Below are 26838 nucleotides of genomic sequence, written 5' to 3' on the forward strand. Positions count from 1 at the left end.
GAAAGTTCTTCAGCTACTGCTTGTTGTCCCAAACCTGCGTTATGATGCACTCCGACCAGTCAGGTCATTTCTCAGGCCCAGAAGTGGTGCTCCACTGTCTGCAGCTGCTCTGTGAATGCCACCAATCACCTTGAATTGTTTTTGGCTATTTCCCTCAGCAAACTGTCCTTAAAAGTAATTTTTGTGTCTCTCAGTATTGGGGTACTTCCTGCTGGCCTGCAAATACAGGAGAATCATGTGTCTTGTATTTGCGATGTTATGAGAATAGTGCAGAGCTCTGTGGGCTCCAGGCTTCTGTAAAAGATGGCATTCACCCAAAAGTGCTGTGGGGTTTTATGGGGAAAAATGGTGTGAAAATTATGGGACATGAGTGGCATTATGGGATGAAGAAAGTAGCATGCTGGGAGCTTGACGCTTAGCGCTTGGAGATCATTGGGCAAGTCATTAGTACCCCGCAACACGTTGTGCAAATTTACCAAAAGGCATTGTACCAGATAGCAGCATGTGGCACACTGAGATACCTACTCATGGTGCACCATGCTTTGTCGATACAAACACTTCTGGTGCATACGTGCAGTGCAGACCCAAGCAGCCAAGTATGAAAGTGTCCAACTGATATACAAACATTGGTGGCTGTCTGACAACGTAACTTGCATTGGCCACAGTTTTTAGTGGAGAGTTGATTTAAGCAGTAAGTTTGCTAGAGGAGATTTAAAAGATGGCAATCAAGATGCCACATCCCAATATGAAATATGCACTCAAAAACAGGATTGCTTGACTGGGCTTGAGAGTTAGAGGTATATCCAATGTAAGACACGGTATTATGAGCCAGAATCTTCTTGTTGCTTGATTGTTACTCTTGATACAATTTTCTTAACATTAAGTTGTTGGCAAAACAAATTTGTAAAATGTAATCTACTTACTGAGAGATTTCAGTGTTGCTGATTTTACCAAAGACCATATTTTCCTCCCCCCCCCCCACAATATTTTATCTTTGTGTTGTAGGGGAATCTGTATTAAAGATTTTTATTAGGGGACAAATTATATGTATTAACATTTTTAGAGGTTAGAAGAGGAGGGAAGATTGGAAAAATTCCATAATATAAATAAGAAACTCATGGAGAACTATTTTTTGCTTGATATGTAAATATAATTTGATATCCCCCAGAGGCAGAAAAAAAATTCTGCATCTATAAACTAAATAACATAAGTGAGGTGAAAAGATTGGTTCATATTTGTTTTAGCTATTAATGAATAATAATAAATGAAATAACTTTTGTGCATCATCAGATGGTAGTCTTGGAACCAAGCAAAATTAGTGAATGCTTACCAAATGTTTATCTGTTATATTATGCAGGTCAGTAGAACAGAAATGCTTTCTCAGGAATTTTAAGAGTACTAGATTTACTATCAGTTCTTAATAAGAGTAGGAATAGTCTGAGGAAATAGCAGTTAGAAGCAGAAATATTTCTTATTTATTTCACAAGTGTTCCTAGGAAAGGTAAAACAGTTTAATAGGATGGATTCCTGGTGGAATGATAGTGTTTTCTGAGATTCATTCTCAACATTAAAGGGTGACATTAAGTTCAGATTACTATCTAAGAAGCAGCCCCAGATACGCAGATGAGGTATGATAGTGGTCTATAAAATCATGCATGGTGTAGAGATAGTGAATAGGGAATTATTTACCCCTTCACATAAGAACCAGGGGCCACCCAATGAAATTAATAGGCATCAGGTTTAAAATAAACATAAGGAAGTACTTCTTCACACAACACACAGTCAACCTGTGGAACTTGTAGCCAGGGGATGTTGTGAAGGCCAGAAGTATAACTGGGTTAAAAATAAGAGGATATGTCCATCAATGGCTATTAGCCAAGATGGTCAGGGCCACAACCTCGTGCTCTGGGTCCCTAAGCCTTTGACTGCCAGAAGTAGAGACTGGGCTACAGTGGATGAATTGCTTGGTAATTGCCTTGTTCTGTTCTTTCCATCTGAATAATCTGGCACCGACTGCTGTTGGACGATAGGATACTGGGATAGATGGACTATTATTCTGACCCAGTATGGCCATTCTTATGTTCTTAGGATATCACATTTAATGGTGTGGGAGAGGATGAGAATCTCTGACTTTAAGAACTACTAAGAACCAGATTATACCTTTGAATGCCTTTATCTAGCTCCAGTGGCATCAGAGAAACATTGCCCTGCATATAGATTATATTTGTTTTATTTGCATTATGATAGTGCCTGCAATGAGCTAGGTGCTCACAGACCACACATGCAGAGTGAAACAAATCCCTGCTTACCATTTAAATCTCATGAAAACTTGTCAAGAGTCTGTAGCCACGAGGTAGTACTGACCCCTTCAAGAATAATCATAGATTCTATATACAGTCTAGAGAAAAATGGTCGTGTGTGAAAAATTATGTGCCTTTATTAGCTAGTAACATTCTGCTTAGTTCATATTTTTTTCTTATATTTTAAAGAACAGAAACTTTGTTTCTCATTTTTACCCACTTTAGGCCTGAGCCTGTCAATGGGAGTCTTTCCATTGACTTCAGTTGACTTTGAATGAGGCTCCCGCTTTTGTTACTTGCTGTTTTCTTTTTTTTCTTCCCTGTTTTCTCTTCTGATTCTGTGTGGAACAGGTGAGGGATTACTGTTTTTTTCTTGATTAAAGTTATTGTGATCATGGCTATGCTCATGTCTATACTTTCCAATGTTTTGGGTAGAGGCCTGTAGCTCTGTGATTTCCTTAGAGCTGCCAACTTTCTAATCACACAAATGGAACACCCCTCCCCTGCCCTTTCTCCAAGGCCTCGCCTTCCCCTTGCTCCGTCCCTTTCCCTCTGTCACTTACTCTTCCCTACCCTCACTGACTTTCACTGGGCTGGGACAGAGGGTTACGGTGTGTGTGTGGGGGTATGGACTTTGGGCTGGTGGTGCAGGTTCTGGGGTGGAGCTGGGGATGAGAGGTTTGGGGCGCAGGAGTGGGCTCTAGGCTGGGGTAGGGGGTTGGGGTCTGGAGGGTGAGGGGCTCCAGCTGAGGGTGGGGCCAGGGATGAGGGGGTTGGGGTGTAAGGGGAGTGAAGACTCCAGCTGGGGGTGTGGGCTCTGGGGTGGGGCAGGGGATGAGAGGTTGGGGCGCAGGAGGGGTAGGGAGTTGGGGGTGGGGTCCCGGTTCCAAGGAAGTGGCCGCCCAGGTCCCTAGGTGCATGGGCGGCCAGGTGGCTCTGTGTGGTGGTCATGGTTCCCGGCCAATGGGAGCTGCAGAGCTGGCGCTGAGGGCAGGGGCAGCGTGTGGAGTATCCTAGTCCCTGGCCGCCCCAGTGCCTAGGGGCCTCAGGGACCCGGCAGCCACTTCCAGGAGCCACGTGAAGCTAGGGCAGGTAGTATCCTGCCTTAGCCCCAAGCCTCCACTGCGCTGCCAACTGGACTTTTAATGGCCCAGTCGGCAGCTCGGAGCAAACCGGAGTTGCCAAGGTCCCTTTTTGACCAGGTGTTCCAGTCGAAAACTGGATGCCTGGTAACCCTGCATTTCCTAAATTATTTCTTCTAAAAGAATTATACCATTGTAAATTCAGGGTACAGTAAAAGTGGTTTTTACTTAAATAGGGACATTGGAGTTTAATTCCAAAGATTTGTCTGGACTAGATTAGATAGCTGCCAGCTCTTGTGAGCCCTTCCGCTTATTTTTGTCGGTAGCTGCCTGCCCTTGGCTGCTTGTTGCGCTTCATTATCTCGTGCTCCCTCTGCAAAAGCTGACTGCCTGAAGTCTGGAAATTGCTACAGGCATCACAGACACATGTCACAAACCAGCCAACATCATTTCAATCTTTCCAAATTGCGGTTTAGAAAATGTGGAGCTATCTAATCCTGAATCTTTGCCAGACACTGAGCAGAACAGAGGCTGCAACCAAAGCAGAGAGAGGAAAAAAAGTTCATGGTGTGTAATCACCATGAGGGTGTTATACTATAATGATGGAAAACCGAAGCAAGTGGGAAACATGTCTATGGAAAGTACTGTAATGGCCCCATTACAAAGCCCTGAGGTATTACAGGGAAATAGAGACATATGGTTTGCAAGATGTGATTTGAACCATGTTGCAAGGATATCAAGTTTTTGAAAGCTTGCAAAGTGTCAGATGCTGTTAGTTCAGAGAAGTTCTTGCAGCATGTAAGTTGCATTACTATAGCTGAGTGGTTTGCAAACTATGGCTCACTGGAGCACTTGCTGGTTGTCTGCAGAGAGCTAACTCATCACATGATGCTGGCTCTCTGTTTCCAGTTCTCAATCTCAATACAATACTCTAAAAAAAGTTTTATACTTCCCAGTATCCCAAGTAAGAACTTGCTGTGTTGTTTGACCACTAATGATTGTAGAGGAAGCTCCATATTCTCCTACAACAACACAAATAATAGTGAATTTATTTCTAGTTTGCAAATTTTGTTCAGACTATTAGCAAACACCTACGTATAAAAAACAAAACAAAACCCCTAAATGGATCATGCAAAAACCGATATACAGCAAGCACGCAGATGCTGTGCAAATCATTAATGGATCAAGCTCTGTGAAGAGATACAGACAGCCTCAGACAATGGAAACCTCAAAGTCATATATGATGGCCTGAAGAAAGCTCCAGGTCCCACTGTCAACAAGGTTGCCACTCTCAAATTGCACAGAGATGAAATCATTACAGATAAAAGCAAACAGTTTTCTTGTTGGGTTGAACTCTATTCAGAGCTATATGCACAAGAAAGAAACATCACCAGCAAATCACTGGACCAAATTCCAACTCTGCAGGTTGTGCCAGAGCTAGATGTGGAGCCCACTGTAGAAGAGCTAAGCAAGACCACTGATTTGCTATCAAGTGGCAAGGCTCCTGGAAAAGATGGCATCCCAGCGGAAATCCTCAAGTGCAGGAAAGACAGCCTATTACTGTATCTTCTTCAGCTGCTACTTAAGTGCTGGAAAGATCGTGAGGTACCACAGGAGATGCGCGACGCAAACATCATCACTATGTATAAAAATAAAGGTTAAAAAGGCAACTGCAACAGCTACAGGGGTATCTCACTACTAAGCATAGCAGGAAAAGGAAAAGCTTTCACGAAAGTCATCTTAGTCTGCCTACAACAGCTAGAGAATTGTGTCTACCCTGAATCACAGTGCAGATTCAGGGCTGGAAGATCAACTATAGACATGATATTTTCTCTCCAACAACTCCAAGAAAAGTGCAGAGAGCAAAACTGACCGTTGTACATCACCTTTGTGGACCTAACAAAAGCATTCAACACAGTCAGCAGAGCGGATCTATTTGCAATACTAGAAAAGATAGGAAGTCCACCAACCCTGTTAAGTCTTATGCTTTCATTCCACAACAACATGAGAGCAACTGTCCAGCTTGACGGTTCCACTTTGGACAGCTTTGAGATGAAAGGCAGAGTGAAGCAACGATGTGTTCTTGCCCCTACACTCTTTGGAATCTTCTTCTCGGTACTCTTGAACTCTGCGTTTAATGACATGAAAGATGGAGTGTATCTCCACACAAGACAAGGTGGGAAACTCTTCAGCCTGTCCCAACTTAAGTCAAAAGACCAAAGTAAAAACGGTGCTAATCAGGGAACTTCTGTTCACTGATGATGTGGCCCTCATAGCCCACAATGAAGATCTATTACAAGAACTCATAGACTGCCTTTCAAGTACCTGTCAGGCATTTGCTCTCACCATCAGCATCAAGAAAATGGTTGTATTAGGATGGGTGATTTCACAAGATCCTTCAATCATCTTAAATGCAAACCAGCTAGTAGTAGTCCAAAAGTTCAGCTATGTAGGTTCGACAGTGACTACCAACCTCTTATTGGATGAAGAACTAAATGTTTGCATTGGAGAGGCTGCAACCACCTTTAGCAGACTAACTGAAAGAGTATGGAACAACTCAAAGCTTACCATCAAGACCAAAAATGCTAGTGTACCAAGCTTGCGTCCTCAGCACTCTCATGTATGGTGGGGAAACATGGACAACTTAGGCTTATCAGGAGAAAAGGGTGAACAGTTTCCACCTACGTTGTTTACACTGCAGACTCAACATGAAATATCAAGATAAAGTCACCAATGGAGAGGTTCTTCAGAGGGCAAAAAGATGACTGCGCTGGCTGGGCCATTTGAGTAGGTTGGAAGACGGATGCGTACCCAAGGACATGCTATATGGGGAGCTATCAGAGGGAGTAAGAACAACAGGATGTCCCAAGTTTCACTATAAATACACATGCAAGTGAGATGTAAAGGAATTTGGAATTGATCCTGAACAATGGGAAATCTTGGCAAGTGATCGTAACAAGTGGTGCCATTTTCTCCATCAAGATATCAAAGTCCATGACAGGATCTGGCGCCTCCAGCTTGAGGAGAAAAGAGCTTGTAGGAAGCAAGCAGCTCCCAACCAAGATATATTTGCAATAACTGCCAAAGATTGTGCAAATCTTGGATTGGCCTATTCAGTCATATGAGACATTGCAAACCATCTACATCATAGGCTGCAATTCCCACCATCTCGTAGACGAAAGGATGCCAACAAAAAAAAAATGGATCCACTCGAGCAATTTACAAATGGAAGCAAGGCCTAAATTCATAATTAATCTTATTTTCAGTGAATAATTTCAGCTAATCTAAAAATGAAACCTGATGGGCTACAATTCAGAGTCTCAAACTTTTTCTATAGTGTGGACAACATATTAAGAGTCACTGTCTTATAGTGCATCTCCCTCTTCTGATTGTGCTTAAAATTTTGGAATGCACAATCAGTTTCAAGAAATCTAGCAGTTGTCCCAGTAATTGATAATCTGGCCCAGAACTAGAACCACATCATAACTAAATCAACAAATCAAAGTTTCAGTATATAAACAGTTTCATTTTAGTATAAATACCTACACAAAAAGCATAATTACATTAAGATTGTAATGATGTCAGAAGTAAACTGTGACTTCAGTTATTATTGATATTTGAAAGCCAAGAAATTTTTAAATGGTTGCCAAACACATTCTTAACTCTGCCCCCCTCCCCTCTCTCTCGCTTCTTAATCCACAGGTAGATGATTGGGATGCCCTTACACCCACACGTGGTACCTATTTCTGTATTTGTGCATGCTCTCTTTTCCTCTCCTCCATCCCTAGCGCTCCTGTTACTGTGGTATCTAGTCACCAGAATACAAGAATTAAAACGTATCAATGTTCAGCTGAGGACTTTCTCCATTGCTGCTGCTTAGGTGAAGTTTTATAGCACTTCCTATGTGGGAGAACTCTATGGCAAGGATGATAACACTTGATGGCCATTATGTTGCTGTCTCTGTTGGGAGAAGGCCTATAACAGGAAGTATATCCTGTGTTGAGGTAAGAAACAAATTTATCCTGACCTTTTGTGTTAGGGAATTCTATTACTGATGGCCCTCCATCAAAAAACTTCCATCCCAACTCCAAAGGAAGTCAACGTCTTCGATTCTCGACACTATTTCTTTCTCCTTCTTTTGTCTGTCTTCCCAGAACACATTTTCCTAGTTATTTGCCAAACTTTTAACAATTACAAGTGACTGCACTTAGTAGTCAAGCAGACTGGGGATTTTTAAAAGAAATAGTTTAATTTAAACAGTGGAATGGTTTTTATGTATATTTTGAGTGTAATTGTCACAAACCTGGTAAAGCTCTTTCCTCTGGATATCACAACACTAGGCTGCAACACTGTCTCTTTCCTTGGCCTCTCTTGCACGCTTCCTGGGCCCAGACTCTGTTTGTTATCACTTCATGACAATGGGACTTCCTGCCTGGGTCAGCAAGGCCATGCACCCAGGACAAGTGCTGACCCCTCAAAGTTCCCAGTAGCTTTAGCACATCCTCTTTCAGATCTCCAACTTTGTGGGAAATGTAGGTTTACAGTTAACCTCTCCAGGGACATGTGATAATGGAAACAAATAGAGACACAAGCATTGTAAGGGTTCCATAAACCAATAGCTCTTTATGTTAGCTAGTGTAAGAAATGTACAGATCTAGACAAAATAATAAAATACCTGTATACATTTCTCTGCCTCCATTTCCTCACCACTCTTGTGCATTCTTTGGGCTCTGGTCAGAGTCCTCTAGGACCGGGGTTCTCAGGACAAATTTTTGGATGGCCTCAGAGTGTGGCCACTAACTCTTGCTGGTGGCTACTCTCATATTTTTTTCCTAAAATACTTGTGGGTTGGAGCCTGAAGCCTTGTATCTAGATCCAGAAGCCCCACAGACAGGGCCCGGTGATGGAGCCCAAGGCTGTGTGGCTGGAGCTTGGGGCCTGCTGCCACATAGCCAGAGCCCAGGGCTGGAGCCTGAAGCCCCATGGCCAGAGCCTACCGCTCCGCTCCCGAAGGCTGAAGAACAAAGCCTGAGCCCCACTGCCCCAGGAAGGTGGGGAACTTACTGTCTGCCTGCTTCCAGTGTTGTGCCCCAGATGTCTCCAGAGGGGGGCAGGTCCAACCGCTGCTGGTGGCCGTAGTAACCAACATGAAGGCGATGCATCCAGGAGCAACAGGGAGGGGCCGCTACTTTGCCACTTCTCTGCCTACACATACACACACACAATCACAGCCACAGCCCAGGAGGCTGTGGCTGCAAAAAAAGCTCCTGGTGGCCACATTTGAGAAACACTATTCTAGGAGGCCAGTACCTTTTGCACATGGCTTCTCTTTTGAATCATGGAGTCTCTCTTTCCTCTGCATCCAGTTTCCTCTTCCTTTATCAGCTTGTTCTGTAGTTAAGAAAGGAGGGGGCACTCTGCTATGAAAGCATGCCCCTCTGTTCTCTCTTGCCCAAGCATCCTTTGTCTCTAAAAACAATGAGGAGTCTAGTGTCACCTTAAAGACTAACAGATTTATTTGGGCATAAGCATTTGTGGGCAAAAAAACCCGCACTTCTCCAGATACATGGAGTGAAAATTATAGATACAAGCATAAACATACTGGCACATGAAGAGAAGGGAGTTACCTTACAAGTGGAAAAAGATGGCCTTGTCAACACTGGTTCTCCACTTGTAGGGTAACTCCCTTCTTTTCATGTGCCAATATATTTATGCCTGTATCTATAATTTTCACTCCATGTATCTGCAGAAGTAGGTTTTTTTACCCATGAAAGCGTATGCCCAAATAAACCTGTTAGTCTTTAAGGTGCCACCAGACTCCTTGTTGTTTTTGTGGATACACACTAACAGGCCTATCCCTCTGATACTTTGTGAATGCCTCCGATTTCTCTTCTCCTCCTCCTCCCCACCCCACTGCTTGCAATCTCAGTGTTAATGCTTGATTTTTGTTCTTTGGGGATTTTCCACTCTTCCAACCCCACTCTCTGGGTATGTCTACACTACCCGCTGGATCAGTGGGTAGCGATCGGTTTATCGGGGATCGATATATCACATCTCATCTAGACGCGATATATCGATCCCCGAACGTGCTTCCATCCACTCTGGAACTCCACCAGGGAGAGCGGCGATAGTGGAGTCGACAGGAGGAGCTGCGGCAATCGATCCCACACTGTGAGGATGGAAGGTAAGTCGAAATAAGATACTTCGACTTCAGCTACAAGTTGCATATCTTACATCGACCCTACCCCCTAGTGTAGACCAGGCCTCTTTTGCAGAGAAGTTGGAGAAAATTGGTTTTACTTAGGAGGATGTGGCCATCCCATTGTCCTAAGACACTCCCAATTTGAATGGGAGCCATCAAGGTTTAACTACCTTCTGTTGTCCCTGATCTGGGATTAAGGAGATACTTGAACACAGCCTTGACAGAATATGACTGAATTCACAAATGATACAGCAATTTCATAACATCAGTCAGAATTCGTAAGTTGTCCATAGACCAATCATCACAGTAGTTATTAGTAAATACAGAAGTAAAAAGCTAAGCAGAATTTCTTTAAATAGTGGTTTGTACCCAATGCTAAGACCTTCCTTATTTAGAACTTGCACAGCATTATTGTAAAATATTTCTAGTTAATAGTGCATCCTTCCCCAAACTCTTTAATCACAATGTTTATCACAAGATAGTTTTCAAAAACCTTTAAGACCATATTATAAGTCATTTTCAGCATTATATTTAAGTGAAAATCCTGTATATTAAAAATATACCAAAAATGTATCTATGTATGGGGAGAAAACTAATATTTTTTGTAATCATGTTATAAGATTATGGAAAAGAACATATTATTAAAAATATGATGTGGAGGAAGATGGGAATTTGGGGGGGAAAAAAAAGCTGGAAAGTAGCCCATGGGATTGGGCATTGGAGTTCATCAGCTCTGCTGGAGACTATCAAAGCTACTTCAGAGTCTCCAAAACTGAGGTTCATATTATCTTTAATGCTACTACAAAATTCACCGGAGCTGCTCCTCAAAGTATACTGCAAATTTGCAGTATTTGAGTGGCAGAGCTGGAAGTAACGAGATGAAGCTGTGCCATCTCAGATTCTCAGAACAAAGCAGAATTGGCAGTGCTTTGCAGTTGTCCGCTCCCTTGGTTGGCTCAGTAGGTAGCTGTTTATTCTTAGCTCCTCGTTCTGTCATATCACTGAATGATGGGAAGGAAGCCTAAAGCCAAGTATTAAAAGTTTAGAGTAACATGTCAATGTAAATAGTTTTGATAATACCTTTGAAAAAAACATACCTAAATTCTAAATCTAAATGAAGATTGTTCATGTTCTGAGATCCTATGTCTAACATGCAGCAGAGGGTCAGACATGGTATTGAAACCCTGACAGCAGAACCGAAGACTAAGTTGTTGCTTTAAAAAGAAAAAAAAAAAATCCCTTACTTGCTGTTGCCAATTCTAAGGTGAAAACAGCTCATTGGCAACAAATTTGTTAAATGTAAACAAATAAAACATTGTAACCTGTTGTAAACATCTCCTATATAGCAAGGCACAGATGCAGCTGGCCACAAACAGCCATGAATGTAACCAATATTGCAGGCATGAAATTCACTGCTGGCCAAGGAGATGTGTATTTCTCTTGGAATGGTATCTTGTGTTCTGCTGTAGGCAGCCCTGTCAAGCGTGTCTTAGGTGTGTGGATGGTGACCAGAATGGGTAACCAGGAAAAAAGTTTCAGGTGGAGTAGGGGGAATCTTTTAAAACCAGCTAGAAATATATTTTCACTCTTATACAGTATCTCTATTTTTGCTGTAAGTTTAAAAAAAAGTTTGATTTCTTTCTTTCTTTCCTTCCTTTTTCTACAAAAATCAAACCAATCCACTGGGCTACCATGGTGGATAATTATTAAAAAGCAAAATTAGCTGCTTCATACAGCTGATTTCTTTACTTAAATTTCAGCTTTTTCCTACATCTGTAGAAATTGCTGTCAAATAGTATTAGATTTTAATGGACATTTCAGTTCTTTTTTGACTTGGCTATCAAAGAGCTGATCATAAATTCTTAAATCATATCCTGTATGTCATGGATTCTCATACTTTTTCGTAGTGTGGACTACTACTTAATAGAAAAATTCTTGTGGACCCACTTCCTCTACCATTCACAACTGCACAAACAACCTCATTTCCCTCCTATTGTAGTCCTATAATATTTATGCTAACTGCAGCAATCTCTTACATACTGAAGTAGTTTGGGGGAAATTTTTAATATGTTTTTAGCTTGAATGCAATTTAGCAGCTGGAAAAAAGTAGTAGAATCAGCACCAGGTGATCCAGTGAGCTCTATCTCAATAATAGGATCAAACTTTTCAGATAGAAGTGATTTTTTTTTCTTTTTAAATGTTTACGGAATTCATTTAAGTGAAAGCATTGGTGTTTTTAGTCTGCCTACCTAAAAGCTTAGCAGGACTGACTTTATATATTAGTTAACCAGTTTGAGAGATAAGGGCTTTATTTTGTCAAGGTACACTGAAGAAATTAGAAAACAAAGGTGAGCACTGTGTCTTAGGCTACATCTACACAGCAAACGATAAATAGCAGTGTAGCTGCAGTAGCCTGCATAGTGCAGCAGAAGCACAGCTAAAGCCTTGTGTTGATTACTTATCCTCCAGGTTCAGGCGGGTTTGTAGTTAGCATGACTCAGCTGTGCCTGCACTACTGCTACATGTGCTACTGCGGCTACGCTGCCATTTATACTCATGCTAGCTCAGTGAAAGCTAGTGTGAGTATGTGTATACAAGCAAAGGAGTCACATCTCCTGGTGTAGACATAGCCTATATTTGTGGACGCAATCGTGAAGGAAGCAACGCTTTTAAGTTTGTAGTGTTGGGTTTTTAATTGAAAGTGAATATAGTGTTTTTCAAAGGTGCCAGATGGACAGCATTGGAAACTGGCCTTCTAATTATCTATAAACATGTACAAAAGGCGGTTGGAGACATTTCTTCACGCTCTCCCACTGTTCTTTCTCAGCCCTACGCTGGAGGGGAGCCACCTGAAGTTATGAGAAGATAGTATGTTGTCCTTGCACATGCAGTTCTTGGTGTCTCTTCTGAGACTACTAAAAGACTGAGAGTGAGTGCCAACTCACAGGTTAGCATTTTTAATAAAGACAGCTCTCTACTGGCAGTGGACTGAGACCTCTGTTTTTTCAAATAGGCCTGTGCACAGTTGTCAGAGGCAGTTGCTTTAGTGACTTAACTATAGTTATCTCTCATTATGAATCTCCCACTAAACAACATATTTGGATGTGTCATTCATTTGTGCTGACCAGTCTTTTGATTTATCTCCATATTTGGCATTTGCTAATACTGAACATATTCAAGAGACAGGTTTGTTAATGTAAGACGGGATTTTCAAAAGCCCGTACATGATTTAGGAGCACAAGTCTCATCGATTTTTTTTTTCTGTGGGACTTGCTCCTAATTCATTGAGAACTTTTGAAATAGTACCCTTAGTGGTAATACTCTATTTTTCTCATGTCTCCGGACACTTCATCTAAGCCCCAATACAGCAAGGTATTTAAGCACCTATAATGTATATAAATTTTATATACAGTATTTGTGCAGCATCCACCTAGCATTTTAGCAATGCCTATGAAGTCCTTTCCAAAGATTGAATTATTTAGAATTTTGAGTGGTTACCCTTGAAATTATATTTTAAATTTTTTTAATTTGATTTTTGATCATTTATACACATTATGTTGGGACATCCTTTATTTTTTACAGGGGAAATCTATTCAGTCAAAATACTCTCTGGAATGCATTTACATTTATAAAAAGCATTAATTAAAATTAAATTTAATCATTCTTAGAAATAGTTGCTAATGAGATTAATTTAGATTAAAGCAAAACTGTTTTTTGATAAAAGATAGGTCTGTCCAATGACACAAAACATTGTTTGTTGCTCCTCGCACAATTGGCAATACAAATATTGCAGTTAGATTATGGGTTTAGTTTAGAATAATGATGATTTAATATTGTTTTGTAACTTTACATTGTTTCTAAAGTCTCTAGAATCTTGCTGCAGGTAAAAGTTCTCTTCAAAATCAATAGCCGATGTAAAATACTGATAACTTTATTTTTGGTTCCTGCTATATGAGAGACTCGAATTTGAGTCCTAAACCTTGTCTCTCTTTCATGGAGTTGAAGATTGGTAGGGGGAGTGAACTGGAAGTGAGGAGGAGGCGTGTTTTCTTAAATGATCTAGTGTTTGGAACAACATTAATCGTCTCCAGTAGGAGATTTGACCTACTTTCCTTGGCTAAAGAGTAGGTCATTGTATTGTGGGACTGAAAGGTGATGTTGAGGAAGAAAATGGGAGAGCAACCCAGAGTACCCCTTTTCTCCCCCACAAAAGCACTTTATATTTAATGATAAGCACACCTTCCAACTTCAAAGAGGGGCAGGGGAAACCTGCTTTGGCAAATTATTGTCCTTTCTGTAAATGGATAAACTCCTGAGACAAGTTGATCCTATATGTGATGATGTCAGTGGTGTATTATCACCTAGGCCAACAAATTTGCAGGGGCGGCAAATTATAATAGCAGCATTTTTGTGATCGTGGCATCAGTGACACCACAATTTACCAATCATGGCACATATTGAAACTGCCAATGACAGCGCGACGCCAGTTAGTAAACATACTCGTGAGAATCCTAAACGTTCATAATATGGCTGGAAGGAAGAAGTTAAGTGGTTCTCAGTTTAAAAAAAAAATGCTATACAAAAGAAAGAAAGGGCAAATGAAATGATATCAAAAATGCGCAAAATAGATTCCTTTGTATCAGTTAGTGCCGACAATGAGACAGAAAAAATAGTTGAAAGTAGTACTGAAGTAAAAAGTGAAAATATTGGTGTCGATTTTGAAAATATTGATGTTTAATAAGTTCATATGGGGCTGGGGTGGCAATTATTTCAGTGCCTAGGGGCGGCAAAATTATTAATCCCCCACTGGATGGTGTGGGTGGATTATGTTTAATTGCAGCTGTATATGATAAAGTAAACATAGATGTTGAATGGCATTTATGTGAATGTTACTTCATTTACATGAATTTAAAAAACAGAAGAAAGAGAAGTGGTGGGAGGAGGTGAGCTGTTTCTGTACCGTAGCAGAGGACTTTATTTAGTGAGTAATTCGAAGAACTGTAGCTAGGATTTCAAGAACAACATAATTATACTCAAAGCTAAAATGTGTAGACAGCAGGAAACTGCTTTTCTTCATCCTGGTAAGGCATACTTGTAATTTTGAGTCTAAATGTGGTGTATTATGTCAGTAAGAGGAATTGCATATTTTGTAATTCCTGACATTACACATTGTTTTTTCACTCTATAACAATCTAACCTGCCTAGATATTTCTAGGTGTCATTGTGGTATCTGAACGTTCATGGTAGCTGACTACAAAAAGTTTTCAGGGTTTTGAAGATGCATTGTCAAAAATTACTAATTTCCAAAGTTAGACATTTATCATAGAACATTCAAGGACTTGGGATTGGATGAGTAAATAGTATGTGACTGTGATTTCCCGATATGTTTTACATATAGAAACAGCTAATTGCACAGGAAGGGGAGATCTGTTCATATGTGCTACCATGGTAGATCTTTGAACATAAATGCTTTCTCTTTTTTGTATAATCTGTTCGTGCCGATGAAAAGGCCTTCTTCCAACACATAGATCCAACAGATATAATTACAATCCATGAATAACAAGAAGAAACATTGCTTTGGGGCTCCAAAAACAGAATAGGCAATCCTCTTGTGAGTTTAAATAAAATCAAATCACTGATCTGTGGTATTGTTTTTTGGTTTGGATTGGGCTTTTTTGACTACAGATAAGATATTTTGGTAATTTTGACACTTGCCAGGAACAATCCAGGATTTTTGTACATGCATGAATGGTAGCTGACTTTTATCATTTGAAGTGCTTACCTGAGAGAAGAATCCATTCCTTTGATTCTATGTCAGTTGAAATGCCAATCTTTCCATGATGAAGTTAATATATACTGACAAATCAATAGCTGATGAATAATGTTGGTTAATTACAGAGATGAAAGTGGGTGGGAAAAGGACAAAATACCACATGTTAGATAGCAGAAATATGGGAGATTTGTTGCTAAGTGTTGTATAGCAACTCATTCTACATGTACAAGGCATGATAAAGCAGACGTCCTCCCTGAGAGGAGATGGATTCACACTCCCACGGGAAAGATGTGTAAAAGTGAATTTGTTTCTTAGATGCTGTGGATGACGAAAATATGCAAATAACACCAGAACAAACAGGTATAGGAAACACCAACATACAGTTTTTATGTAAATCAATTTGAGGAATATCTGTCTGTCTAAATGTGTTGTTAATCCACCCATCAACCAGTTGTACCTAGGCACGTATAGGTCAAGTCCTTTGTGACTGCAGTTTCCATTAAGAAACTCAAATATTTCAGAAGAAATGTAATTTCATGAGAAATGTTCTTTAAAATGATCTAAAAACCCCTTGTTCATATTTCATAACCATGATCATGTAGAATACACGAGAAGTAGGAATGAAGGGCTCTTATCTCAGTTTGGAGAGATTTGCATGCGTAACTGCCTGAATGTAGAGAGGCGGTTGTATACGTGGAGTCTTCTGTGCATTTCAGAGACATAAGTAATATTTCAGTGCTGCTCTGATTTAATGTTTGAGGGTTTTTTTAGTGGTTGTGAGGTGATCTTTAAGACTTGATAGCACCTTGTGTGAAGGCTTTGCGGTAACCTGTTCCATGCCATATGCCAGGGCATCTGAGTTCAAAGCTGTTGTTAGTTTCCAGGCTGGCAGAATTTGGGAAAGTCCCCCTACACCCAATCCACTGCATAACTCTAAGATTTTATTTCTTGATATGACTTTTCTGTGAAGGAGAAAATCCACAAAGAAGCCAGCAGGTATCTAAGATCCAGAAAGGCCAGTAGATGTGGAAAAAGACCTGATGGCTCATCATTTTCTCAGTTGCAGAAATTGTGAGATTCCAAAAATAATGAGGCTTCCAACATTTTAATGAGTTTCTTACAATGTCATTTTTTGCAGAAGGCAGTTTTAAAAAAAAAAAGAACAATATTCCATTCTTACAACCAAGACAGATATTGTTACAATATTAAAATTTAAATGTGGTGACTGATGTAAGTGTGTGTGTTTGTATTTGTATACCTACATACATACACACACAAACACATTTATTTAGGTCGCCATATATATACATACACACATTAAATGAAGATAGCAGTAGTTTCATTAATTGTGACACTTTAATCTGTAGTTTGTGCTTGTGACAAAAGACTCATTTTCCTATGGACAATATTCAAAAATAAAATGAAGCAGTAAATTTTGTTTTGATGGATTCTCTGAGATAAGGTAATATAGGTGAGCAGGATACTGTGTGTGACTTCAGATTTGATGATGTGTTGATGTGAACATTACAAAGTAGGGGAAAAAAATCTTCATTCTAGCTCTATATTACATTAAGAGAAACAAAAAAAATCAATGCCTGAAATGTATGTTAGAACAGAAAACATATCCAGCACTGTGTACAGCACAGTAGTTCTTAGCAAAGTTGTCAAATGGCTATATTTGGATGGAAAATCAATAACTTTTTTTCTGCACCTCCACATCAATGTGTTGTAATGAGTTTTCCCACTGTTGTGTCAGCTTCATTTTTTAAATGGGAAAACCTAGCATATGACAGCAAAGTAGCTATTCTCTGATAATTGAGTTATCTCGATTCTTCCTAGTCTGATAACATTTTCTGATAAATTATCATTCATACATGTATAATGCAAACTAAAGGCCCCTTATTAGTCAGCTTTTAGTAATCCTACTGATAATTAAGTATAAATCTGACTAAAATGTATTCTTTCACCTTTAAGTCTTGTCTTAAAAATATTTAGAGTATAACCCTTCAGTACTCAGCAAGGCATTATATATACATATATTTTACTGTTAGTAGCAAGCGTTTTGTTCTATATTTGTGCAATTTTCAGTTATGGTTTTTATACAGCGCTACTAAATTAAACTTCTGATTGCTCATTGCTGTCAGGAATGACTGACTTTAGGGCAGCATGACAAAAACGACTGAATGTTGACATTTTAGTTTTCTGTTCAACATACAACCGTAATTTGTCTCTAAAAGTTTCACCTAGAAAACTGTATATCAGAGGATTCAAACAACTGTTAGAAAAGGCTGCTAGGTTTACAATATGTCCTGTGAGGGGATAATCATGCCGAAAAGATTGGTTGCCTGAAGAGAGTGTCTTTCCTTTCTCTTGAAGAAGCTGAATGCTAATGAAGACATTTTCAGGTAGCCAGCAGATAAAGAAAACCAGGACGACTACAAAAATCATTCGAAGAGCCTTTTGGCGCCGTAGTCGAAGACTTCTGTGTTTGTGTGCTTTTATAAGAACTCGAACAATTAATGAGTAACAAAGACCGATGATCACAAAGGGGATTATAAACCCCAAGGTTATTTCTAACCACTGGATTTCTTCTACATCTGCAAAACAAAAGTAGACCCCTCCAGTGTGCTGCAAATATACAGCTGTAAATGGCACTAGTGCTGCAGAGATAGATGCCATCCATATGAGGCCACAGCTTAATCTAGCATGCTGCATAGTCCGAAATATGCTGGACCTCATTACTTTTGCAAGTGCTATATATCTGTCAAAACTCATCCATGTCAAAAAGAAAATGCTGCTGTACATGTTGATCTGAAGGAACAGAGACATGAATGTGCAAATTATAGTGATATCGTAATACTTTTCGTCAAGATTAAAAACCTCAATGAGGGAGTCAGCAACTAAAATCAAATCAGCTACTGCAAGATTTATGAAGTACAGGTCAGGAATAGTCATCTTTTCCCGAAAACTTATGTTCACAACTAAAATCAGAATGTTTCCCACAAAGCCAATAGGGAAAAGGAAAATAGTGTAAAGGCATGATAAGAAAAGTCCAATAATGTATTGTTGGTGTTCTTCTGATTTATCAGCCAAGATAGAAGACATGCTTTCATTACATAAATGTGATCCATTTAGTTCAAAAGATGTGCTGTTACAAATTAATGGTGATACTGCTCCTGTGTAAGATTCCATGGTTAGGATCTCTGCTGGAAAGATTACATCAGTATTCACGCTTTGACTTTCAGTGCCAAAATGGTTAAATTGTTGAGATTTCCAAAGAGGTTACAGCAAGCATTTTAAGGATTTGGAAAGAGGTTTACTTTTTTGGTATAAAATGTTTTAACTGTTTGGAAATGGAATGGAAGCCAAACCAATTAGGCTTGAAATTGGCTGAAATTTATCAGTTACAGAAAAGTAAACTGTTTAAGAAATTTGCTATTTGTAAGATGCCATGCACAAGGCAAATGAGAAAATTAATCTTTCAGATCATATAGGACCTTTCTGAATTTTATGGTTATTTGAATTGCACATACACAAATGTTTCTTCACAAATGTTCCTTCTTGCGGTTTGGAAAATGGTAGAATTTTAGGTTCGTTCATTCCTTTTAACAATTACTGAAAATCCTTGGACCTGCAATTAGTAAATGAAAAATTATTAAACTCATGCCTAGATGTTTTATTTTAACTTTTTTAAAGCCTGGGCATTCTATGATATATGGATCGTGGGTTTACACTTACATACACAAGTGATTGTGTGTTTAGGAACATGATGCTTGAAAACAAATGTTCAGCAAAAAAAAAAAAAGCATTTAATGTACACGAGAGAGTGATTATTAGGAGCATCCTGATCAAACATTGTGTGCTAATCAGGAACGCTTAACATTGATAAATATGAGAGGGGGATAAATCAGTGAAGTTGACCCATTAATCTCTGGAGTAGAAGAGAGGAACTTTCCTATGTATCATATTCCTTGTTTTCCTAGTCAAATATCAAGCTTATTAAGTAGCATAGGTTTTGGCTGCAAAAATATTAGAAAAAATCTAGACAGATGAAATGCCCTTGGTACCTTCTGCTTGCAGAGAAAGAGACAGAAGGAAAAGACATCTTTTAAAAACTCAAGATAATGTGAATTTGTATTAATTTACACTATCTTCATGTTTAACCTTATTTTCTTTGCAATAAATTATACTGCATTAACTTCCATAATGGGAATGGAGTTGAAAACAACATACCAAGGTGAAAAATATGAACTTTATAAATGTAAATTTATGTAAACTTGAAAACTTGGCAAAAATTTCCAAGTTCTTTTAAAAAAGGCAAGAAAATGGTCAATTTGAATATTTTTATAGTTGATTTTATATAATTTTGTTTTTAAAATAATAAACCTGTTAGTAATAAGATGATTACATTCTATTCTGTACTATAAAAGTGAAAATGTATACCTGTAGAACACATACAAAGATATGCTTGGATAAACACATGAATTAATAGATGCTTTATCTTTTTATTATTTTTAAATCTTAGTGATTTTAAATATTGGTGGTGCACATCCCAAGAGAGAGAAAGATCAGGCTTTTAGCACTGTACAGAATTAAAATATCTTCCATTATGAAATTTATTTTTTGGCTTAATGACTTAAAAATCATTCCAGCTATTGCTAGTAATTAGCAGGTTATATTTTGAGGCATTATTGCAATGCAAGTCTTTGTTCATACAAAAGCATTTTTATGAAATGTTGCTTATCAGAGGTCATTTTGATTTTTCAATTGGAGATCTAAACATGCCATTTATATTTGAATTGTTGCCTTTTTCTGAAATATTCATAATAGAAACAGTTTTTGTTCTTGAATGAGGTGATAAACTGCTTCAGATGCAATGAAAGGAAAATTAATATTTAAAAAAATTAATGTTTCAGAAAGGTAGATCTGTAAAGATAATCTAATTATACATAAAAGTCCACCAAAAAACAAACCAAGAAGTTCAATGATTAGATTGTTTGTAGCTATGTAAAGTGTTAGAATTTACCTTTTAATTCCTGTGTGTCCATCCATAGTCATTTGTTCGGATCTGATTTTCTTCCAAACACCATAAGGCTGGTTTATATTCAGATACACTGTTAGTGGATATGTTAATTTCAGCTATACCAGCAGTAAAAACTTTTAATGTTATTTAGGTGATACCATGCTGCACTGAATGTCACCTGTTGAACAATTTAGTAACAAAACATCCATATAAAAGCATATTCTGTTAAACATCATAAATAAATGACTGAAATTGTTTTGCAGCAAATGCAGATCTTACTGCAGATCCTTGGTAATAAAACATGGCTTTATAGATTCCCAGGGTCGTTCTAATTTGTGTTCATTTGAAGTGTGGTGTTGCAGAGTCTTCCTTTTAAGGCTAGAATTAACCCCATTTCTGCTGGTTCCTTTTCTTTACCAGAACTAGACATGAATCTTTTCCCTAATATCTATCAACTATCTTGATGATGCTTAATATAGCTTTCATTTTACCCTTCCTTTGTTTTTGAGGGAGGATAAAATTGTAGATTCAAATGCTCATTGAGCACCAGTTCTAAGATTAATTTTGAATAGCAACTAAACATATTTGACTGTGCACCTAAAGCAATATTGTTCAGTTTATCTAAGTGTTTAAAAGACTTTCATAGTCTAAAGAGAAATATTAGAACTTCAGAAAAATAGTAGCTTAGTTCATGAATGAGCTGAAAACTTGACTAAAATTTTCCTGTCCTCTTTGAGAGTCCTATTTCTCTGTTAATCCTTTGCATTTCATTTTCCACATGCACATATATCCTCAACTTGACTCTGCTTAGTTGTTCTGCTCAAAACCACCTGTATGAAATAAGTGTAATGATGCAGTTGATTTGGAGAATCAGTCTTGCTTCCAAACCCCAATATGGCAGGTGGAGTTTTGCATTTCATCTCCAGGGGCAGAGAACTAGCTGACAATTGCACAAACACCACCTGCTGGTTGTCAGAATTGTTCTGTCAGAACTGGAAAGAAGTCTTAGAACATTCTAAAATGAGATGTATTTTTAACCCTTATTTCTCATTTGAAAGAACAAAACTAAAGTTCATATGCACAATGTTCAGAGCTTTTTGTTTTACTTCTGTTTTTTATATTTATGGTCTGACTTTTTTATTGTAAAATGCCACTCACTGCTCCACTTCTATACAGTATTCTATAGCTACTCTCCTAAGGTAGGCTGCAGAAGGTCTTGTTAAGCATATATCCTCGTGTTCAGGATTTTCAAAAGGATTTCAAATTACAGGTTCAACTTGAGATAGAAATAGTCAGCCTAATGCCTTTTGTATGTGTTTACAAAACATTGTTAAAATTGCCTGAGTTGTTTTGGTGTCTCTTTTTTTTTTAAGTAACAAAGGAGATTTTATTTTCTTGTGTAAAAGGCAGGGGTGAAAGTAACTTACAGGACTTACCGGTACTGCCGAAGTCCTGAGGGGGCATGGCCTCATCCAGAAGAGGCGTGGCCTCTCGGATTTAAAGACTCTGGAGAACTAGCTGTGGCTCGGAGCCCCAGGGCCTTTAAATCAAGCAGGGGCTCCCAGCTGCAGAGGTGGCTGGGAGTCCCCTGGGGCTCAGTGGCAAATTAAAGGGCCTGGGGCTCTGTCTGCCAGGGTAACCCTGAGCTTTGCAGGGCTGGGGCTGGGATTTAAAGGGCCCAGAGCTCCTGCCGCTGAGGGAAGCCTGGAGCGCTTTAAATCCTGGCCCCAGCCCGGCCACCAGAGTCGTGGCCAGGATTCAGAGACCTCTGGGCTGCCCGCAGCTGCGGGGAGCTTTGAGCCCTTTAAATCTCCGCCCCAGCCCAGCCGCCAGAGCCGTGTCTGGGATTCAAAGGGTTCTGGGCTGCCCGCAGTGGCGGGGAGCTCTGAGCCCTTTAATCCCGGCCCCAGACCAGCCACCGGAGCCGCAGCTGGGATTCAAAGGGCTCTGGGCTGCCCGCAGCGGCGGGGAGCTCTGAGCCCTTCAAATCTCAGCCGCGGCCGGGATTCAAAGGGCTTTGGGCTGCCCTTTCAATCCCCACTGTGGAAGTCGATGCGGTCCAGCCCGGCGTACTGGCTCTTGCTGGTACGCCATACGGGACCGCACCGACTTACTTTCACCTCTGGTAAAAGGGCTTTGCACGGAGAAGATAAGTGGATGATGGGCATTTCTTAGCCCCATTGCAGCAAAAATGCTGCCTCCCTGTGTTGTGATCAGTTATAGAGGGGACAGCATCACCAAAATAAAGGTTCTGTTTAAGATGTTTGTTTTCCAAGTTTCAAACATCAGTTGGCTTTATGTTAAAATACATAATTTGTAAAAAAAAAAAAAAAAAAAAAAAAAAAAAAAGTACTAATTCTTTTGCATTTTGGATAAAACAAACTTTTTTTTTAAATTTCCAAGATATTTTCTTTGAAACTCGCCATTAAGTAGCTTTTTTCATAAAGCAGAAAAAAGTCAAACACAACATTATTTTATTATAATGTTATGAATTCTATATTCATTATACTTTTTTTATAGTCTGAAGGGGTCATGCTCTACTGAAGTTTCGCTGAACATTTCTCCAAAAAAAAAAAAAAAGATTGAAAACTATTCAAATCTGAATGTAGATTTGTTTGTCCAGCTATAACATCAATGTTATTGATTAATCCAGTAACATCTTTAGCATTGAGCCTTGCCATGGTAAAAAGGGATATAAAATGGTTCAAACAAATTTTAGTGGCTGTTGAACATTGTACACCTTCTGTCTCCTTAGCTTTGCTGATATTCCAGACACATTTGATAGTAAAGGGTATTTTAACAACCCATATTAAATGACAATCATGCCATTATTGGAGTTTATGGTACCTCCTGACGTACGTCATCAACTTTATTGCTGCTAAGAATGCACTTGATAATTACTGGTACTCTGTCTAGGGATATGTGAGACTCAGAAGAGAAGCGGTTATCTAATTGTGATTTATTTTTTTTACAAGAGGTTTATTTGTAACTATATAACAATTGAGTGTTTTGATTTTTCAGTCAAGTATGTAATGGTATTTAAGAATTTTATTTTTAACGTACGGGATTCAGTGACTGTAATTCCTGTGTGCTCTCATGTATTAGTAATAGTTTTACAGATTAAATATATAAGAGCAACCATCCTGTTCCTACAGGACCAGTTCACTCCCACATAATTTGGCAACAGCAGCCTCACTGCTATATCCCCGCCATTATGGTGCACAAAGGGTGGGGCTTGTAATTGAAGTAGGAGCCTGAGTGAGAGCAGAGCAAGGAGAAATCCAGGCAGTGCAGCCCCCCTTCCATGCTACCAGCAAAACAACCTCCCCTGCTGGCTGCAGATTGCAGAGGAGCCTGCTAGAGTTTCTCAGGGGTATATGAGGTGAAGGCAGCTAAAATCTGCCAAGAGAAGTGTAAGGGCTGGTCTTCACTATGGGGAGATCGATGCTGCTGCAATCGCTGCAGTGGGGGTTGATGTAGTGGGTCTAGTGAAGACCCGCTAAATTGACGGTAGAGCACTTTCCGGTCGACCCTGGTACCGCAGCTCCCCGAGAAGATTAAGGTAAGTTGACAGGAGAGCATCTCTCATTGACACAGCACAATGAAGACACTGGGGTACGTTGACCTAAGATATGTTAATTCACATAGCTGGAGTTGCATAACTTAGACCGACTTACCCCCATAGTGAAATAAAGCCCTGAGACAGCACTGGGAGGTGTGCAGTAGTTGAGCATTGGAGGACAGGACTGGGATAGGTGCTGGAGCATTCCCAGATGGTAAGGGAAGCTATAGCCAGTGGAAGGAGGAGCAAAACTGAGGGGAGGTATGATTGCTCTCTATAAATATATCAGAGGGATAAATACCAGGGAGGGAGAGGAACTATTTAAGCTCAGTACCAGTGTGGGCACAAGAACAAATGGATATAAGCTGGCCATCAGGAAGTTTAAACTTGAAATTAGATGAAGGTTTGTAACAATCAGAGGAGTGAATTTCTGGAACAGCCTTCCAAGGGGAGCAGTGGGGACAAAAGACATATCTGGCTTCAAGACTAAGCTTGACAAGTTTATGGAGGGGATGGTATGATGGGATAGCCTAAATTTTGGCAATTAATTGATCTTTGACTATTAGCGGTAAATGTGCCCGATGGCCTGTGATGGGATATTAGATGGGGTGGGATCTGAGTTATCACAGAGAATTATTTCCTTGATATCTGGCTGGTGAGTCTTGCCCACATGCTCAGGGTTTAGCTGATTGCCATATTTGGGGTCAGGAAGGAATTTTCCTCCAGGCAGATTGGCAGAGGCCCTGGGTTTTTTTCGCTGTCCTCTGCAGCGTGGGGCACGGGTCACTTGCTGGAGGATTCTCTGCACCTTGAAGTCTTTAAACCATGATTTGAGGACTTCAGTAGCTCAGACATAGGTTAGGGGTTTATTACAGGAGTTGGGTGAGGTTCTGTGGCCTGCGTTTTGCAGGAGGTCAGACTAGACAATCATAATGGTCCCTTCTGACCTTAAAGTCTGTGAGTTGGAGTCTAAAACTGTGAAGTAAATATAAAAGTAACATCTAAATGTTGCAGTGAAGGCAAGTCCTTAGCCTCTAGAGCTGCCATTCCAATGTATTTCATCAGCACTAAAATTCACACCCAACCCCCCAGCAATCAGCAGCCTAGATCTCTTGCATTACAGTGAAAGACAAAGGCTTTTTCCAGAGCAAACTGTGTGCTTAGGAGCGTATGTACACATTCCACAAAATATTCACCCTTGGCTTTTTTTAACTAATGCCACCGGTTAATTTATGGTGATATGGCCAGAAATAAATGTGGATTATTTCTCAGTAGATTCGGTGAGTCTGTCAGGAGAAAGGGTGGTTAACAGAGCTATTGCTATTAGGGGAAGGAAAGTGCACACTAGTCTTTTGGTAAATAGGTTCAGCCTTTACCCCATAGCTATTAGTGATAACTTTAAAAACCATAACCATATAAACCTTAGCCGAAGTTTCTTCACCACCCCCTCTTGGCTGTTCCTACAGGACCAGTTCTCTCCTAGTTCCTTCTAGCCCAAAGAGACACTCCCATCCCCTTATATCCTGTTAGAACTAAATGGACCTTCCTGCTATCGTGTCCCAGCAGTTATTACCCTGAATCTTAAGGGAAGCTTTGAGCCCCTGATCCTAGGATGACGTATATATTCCAGTAAAGGGTTTTAGTCCACTACCTTATTACATACCTTCCAGCCCCTCCATGTTATAGAATCATAGAATATCAGGGTTGGAAGGGACCTCAGGAGATCATCTAGTCCAACCCCCTTCCCAAAGCAGGACCAATTCCCAACTAAATCATCCCAGCCAGGGCTTTGTCAAGCCTGACCTTAAAAACCTCTAAGAAAGGAGATTCCACCACCTCCCTAGGTAACCCATTCCAATGCTTCACAACTCTCTGAGTGAAAAAGTTTTTCCCAATATCCAACCTAAACCTCCCCCACTGCAACTTGAGACCATTACTCCTTGTTCTGTAATCAAGTACCACTGAGAACAGTCTAGATCCATCCTCTTTGGTACCCCCTTTCAGGTAGTTGAAAGCAGCTATCAAATCCCCCCTCATTCTTCTCTTCTGCAGACTAAACAATCCCAGCTCACCTTCATTTTCTCCTGTTCAACCCATGCGGGACCCAGTTCCCAGTCTCATGTTGCTGCCACTGAAGCTAGTCACCTCACTGCCTATGGTGTTTTTCTTATCATGACCGTTATTAAGGGCCCACTATATGCCCTGGATTCCAGGGAAATGCTTTAGTCTCCCCGCCTGACAAGAAGGCCACAGTGATGAGGGGGACAGAGTCAATTCATATGACTCCCAAATAGGGAAACAAAAGTCATGGGTTCTGTCCAGGAGTCCGATGCTGACACAAGTGATCTAATAAGATTCTGGGCAAGCATCCTTTTTGGTTCCTCCCTTGTTCTTCTATGTGGCAGTTCTACCATCTGTCCAGCTGGATGTCCTCCTTTTTTTTTTTAGGACATGGCTGTGGTTATCTCTAGTGGCTTAACCTCCAGTTAGTCCTCTTTGTGTGCCTGTACCAGAGTGCGCTGACACCAGCTGTCCACACAAACCTCTCAGGCAGACTTTCCAAGCACTGCTCCACTGGTATAAAATCCATCGGTTCCCTTACCATCTGGGTATTACACCTGAGCCAATGAGTTCCCAAGCCATCAAATACTGAGCAAAGGTATGTGGCTGCACCCCTGACAGAAAGAGCTCACCTCAAAATCTCTGCTGGTAAGTCTCCTATGAGACCTCCCAGTCAGTCCAAAATAAGTGCTGATAGCCTTGTAACCTATGGCCACATGCTTGTCCAAAGCCTCATATGAAGCTTGCACTGCCATGTCAAAAAAAGGGGGCGGAGATGGGGAGGTTAAATGTATAGTTCATGACTCCTGGTCTCACTGAACTGCAGTAACTACCC

At 40.0% G+C, this 26838-nt stretch overlaps 2 protein-coding genes across 6 annotated transcripts in view; one reads left to right on the top strand and one right to left on the bottom strand.

Annotated features, from left to right (window-relative positions):
* The window catches only part of C9H7orf50 (chromosome 9 C7orf50 homolog), a 202070-nt gene that overhangs the window by 16623 nt on the left and 158609 nt on the right, over window positions 1-26838 (top strand). The window lies entirely within an intron of this gene.
* GPER1 (G protein-coupled estrogen receptor 1) lies at window positions 16447-26816 on the bottom strand. The gene is made up of 3 exons (XM_050966362.1): window positions 26015-26816; window positions 20384-20558; window positions 16447-18988 (listed from the first exon to the last, which is right to left on the bottom strand). The coding sequence occupies exon 3, from the start codon at window positions 18547-18549 to the stop codon at window positions 17473-17475; it is 1077 nt and encodes a 358-aa protein (XP_050822319.1). The 5' UTR covers window positions 18550-18988; window positions 20384-20558; window positions 26015-26816; the 3' UTR covers window positions 16447-17472.

Source organism: Gopherus flavomarginatus, chromosome 9 (genome assembly GCF_025201925.1).
Source record: "Gopherus flavomarginatus isolate rGopFla2 chromosome 9, rGopFla2.mat.asm, whole genome shotgun sequence".
Taxonomy (NCBI): domain Eukaryota; kingdom Metazoa; phylum Chordata; order Testudines; family Testudinidae; genus Gopherus; species Gopherus flavomarginatus.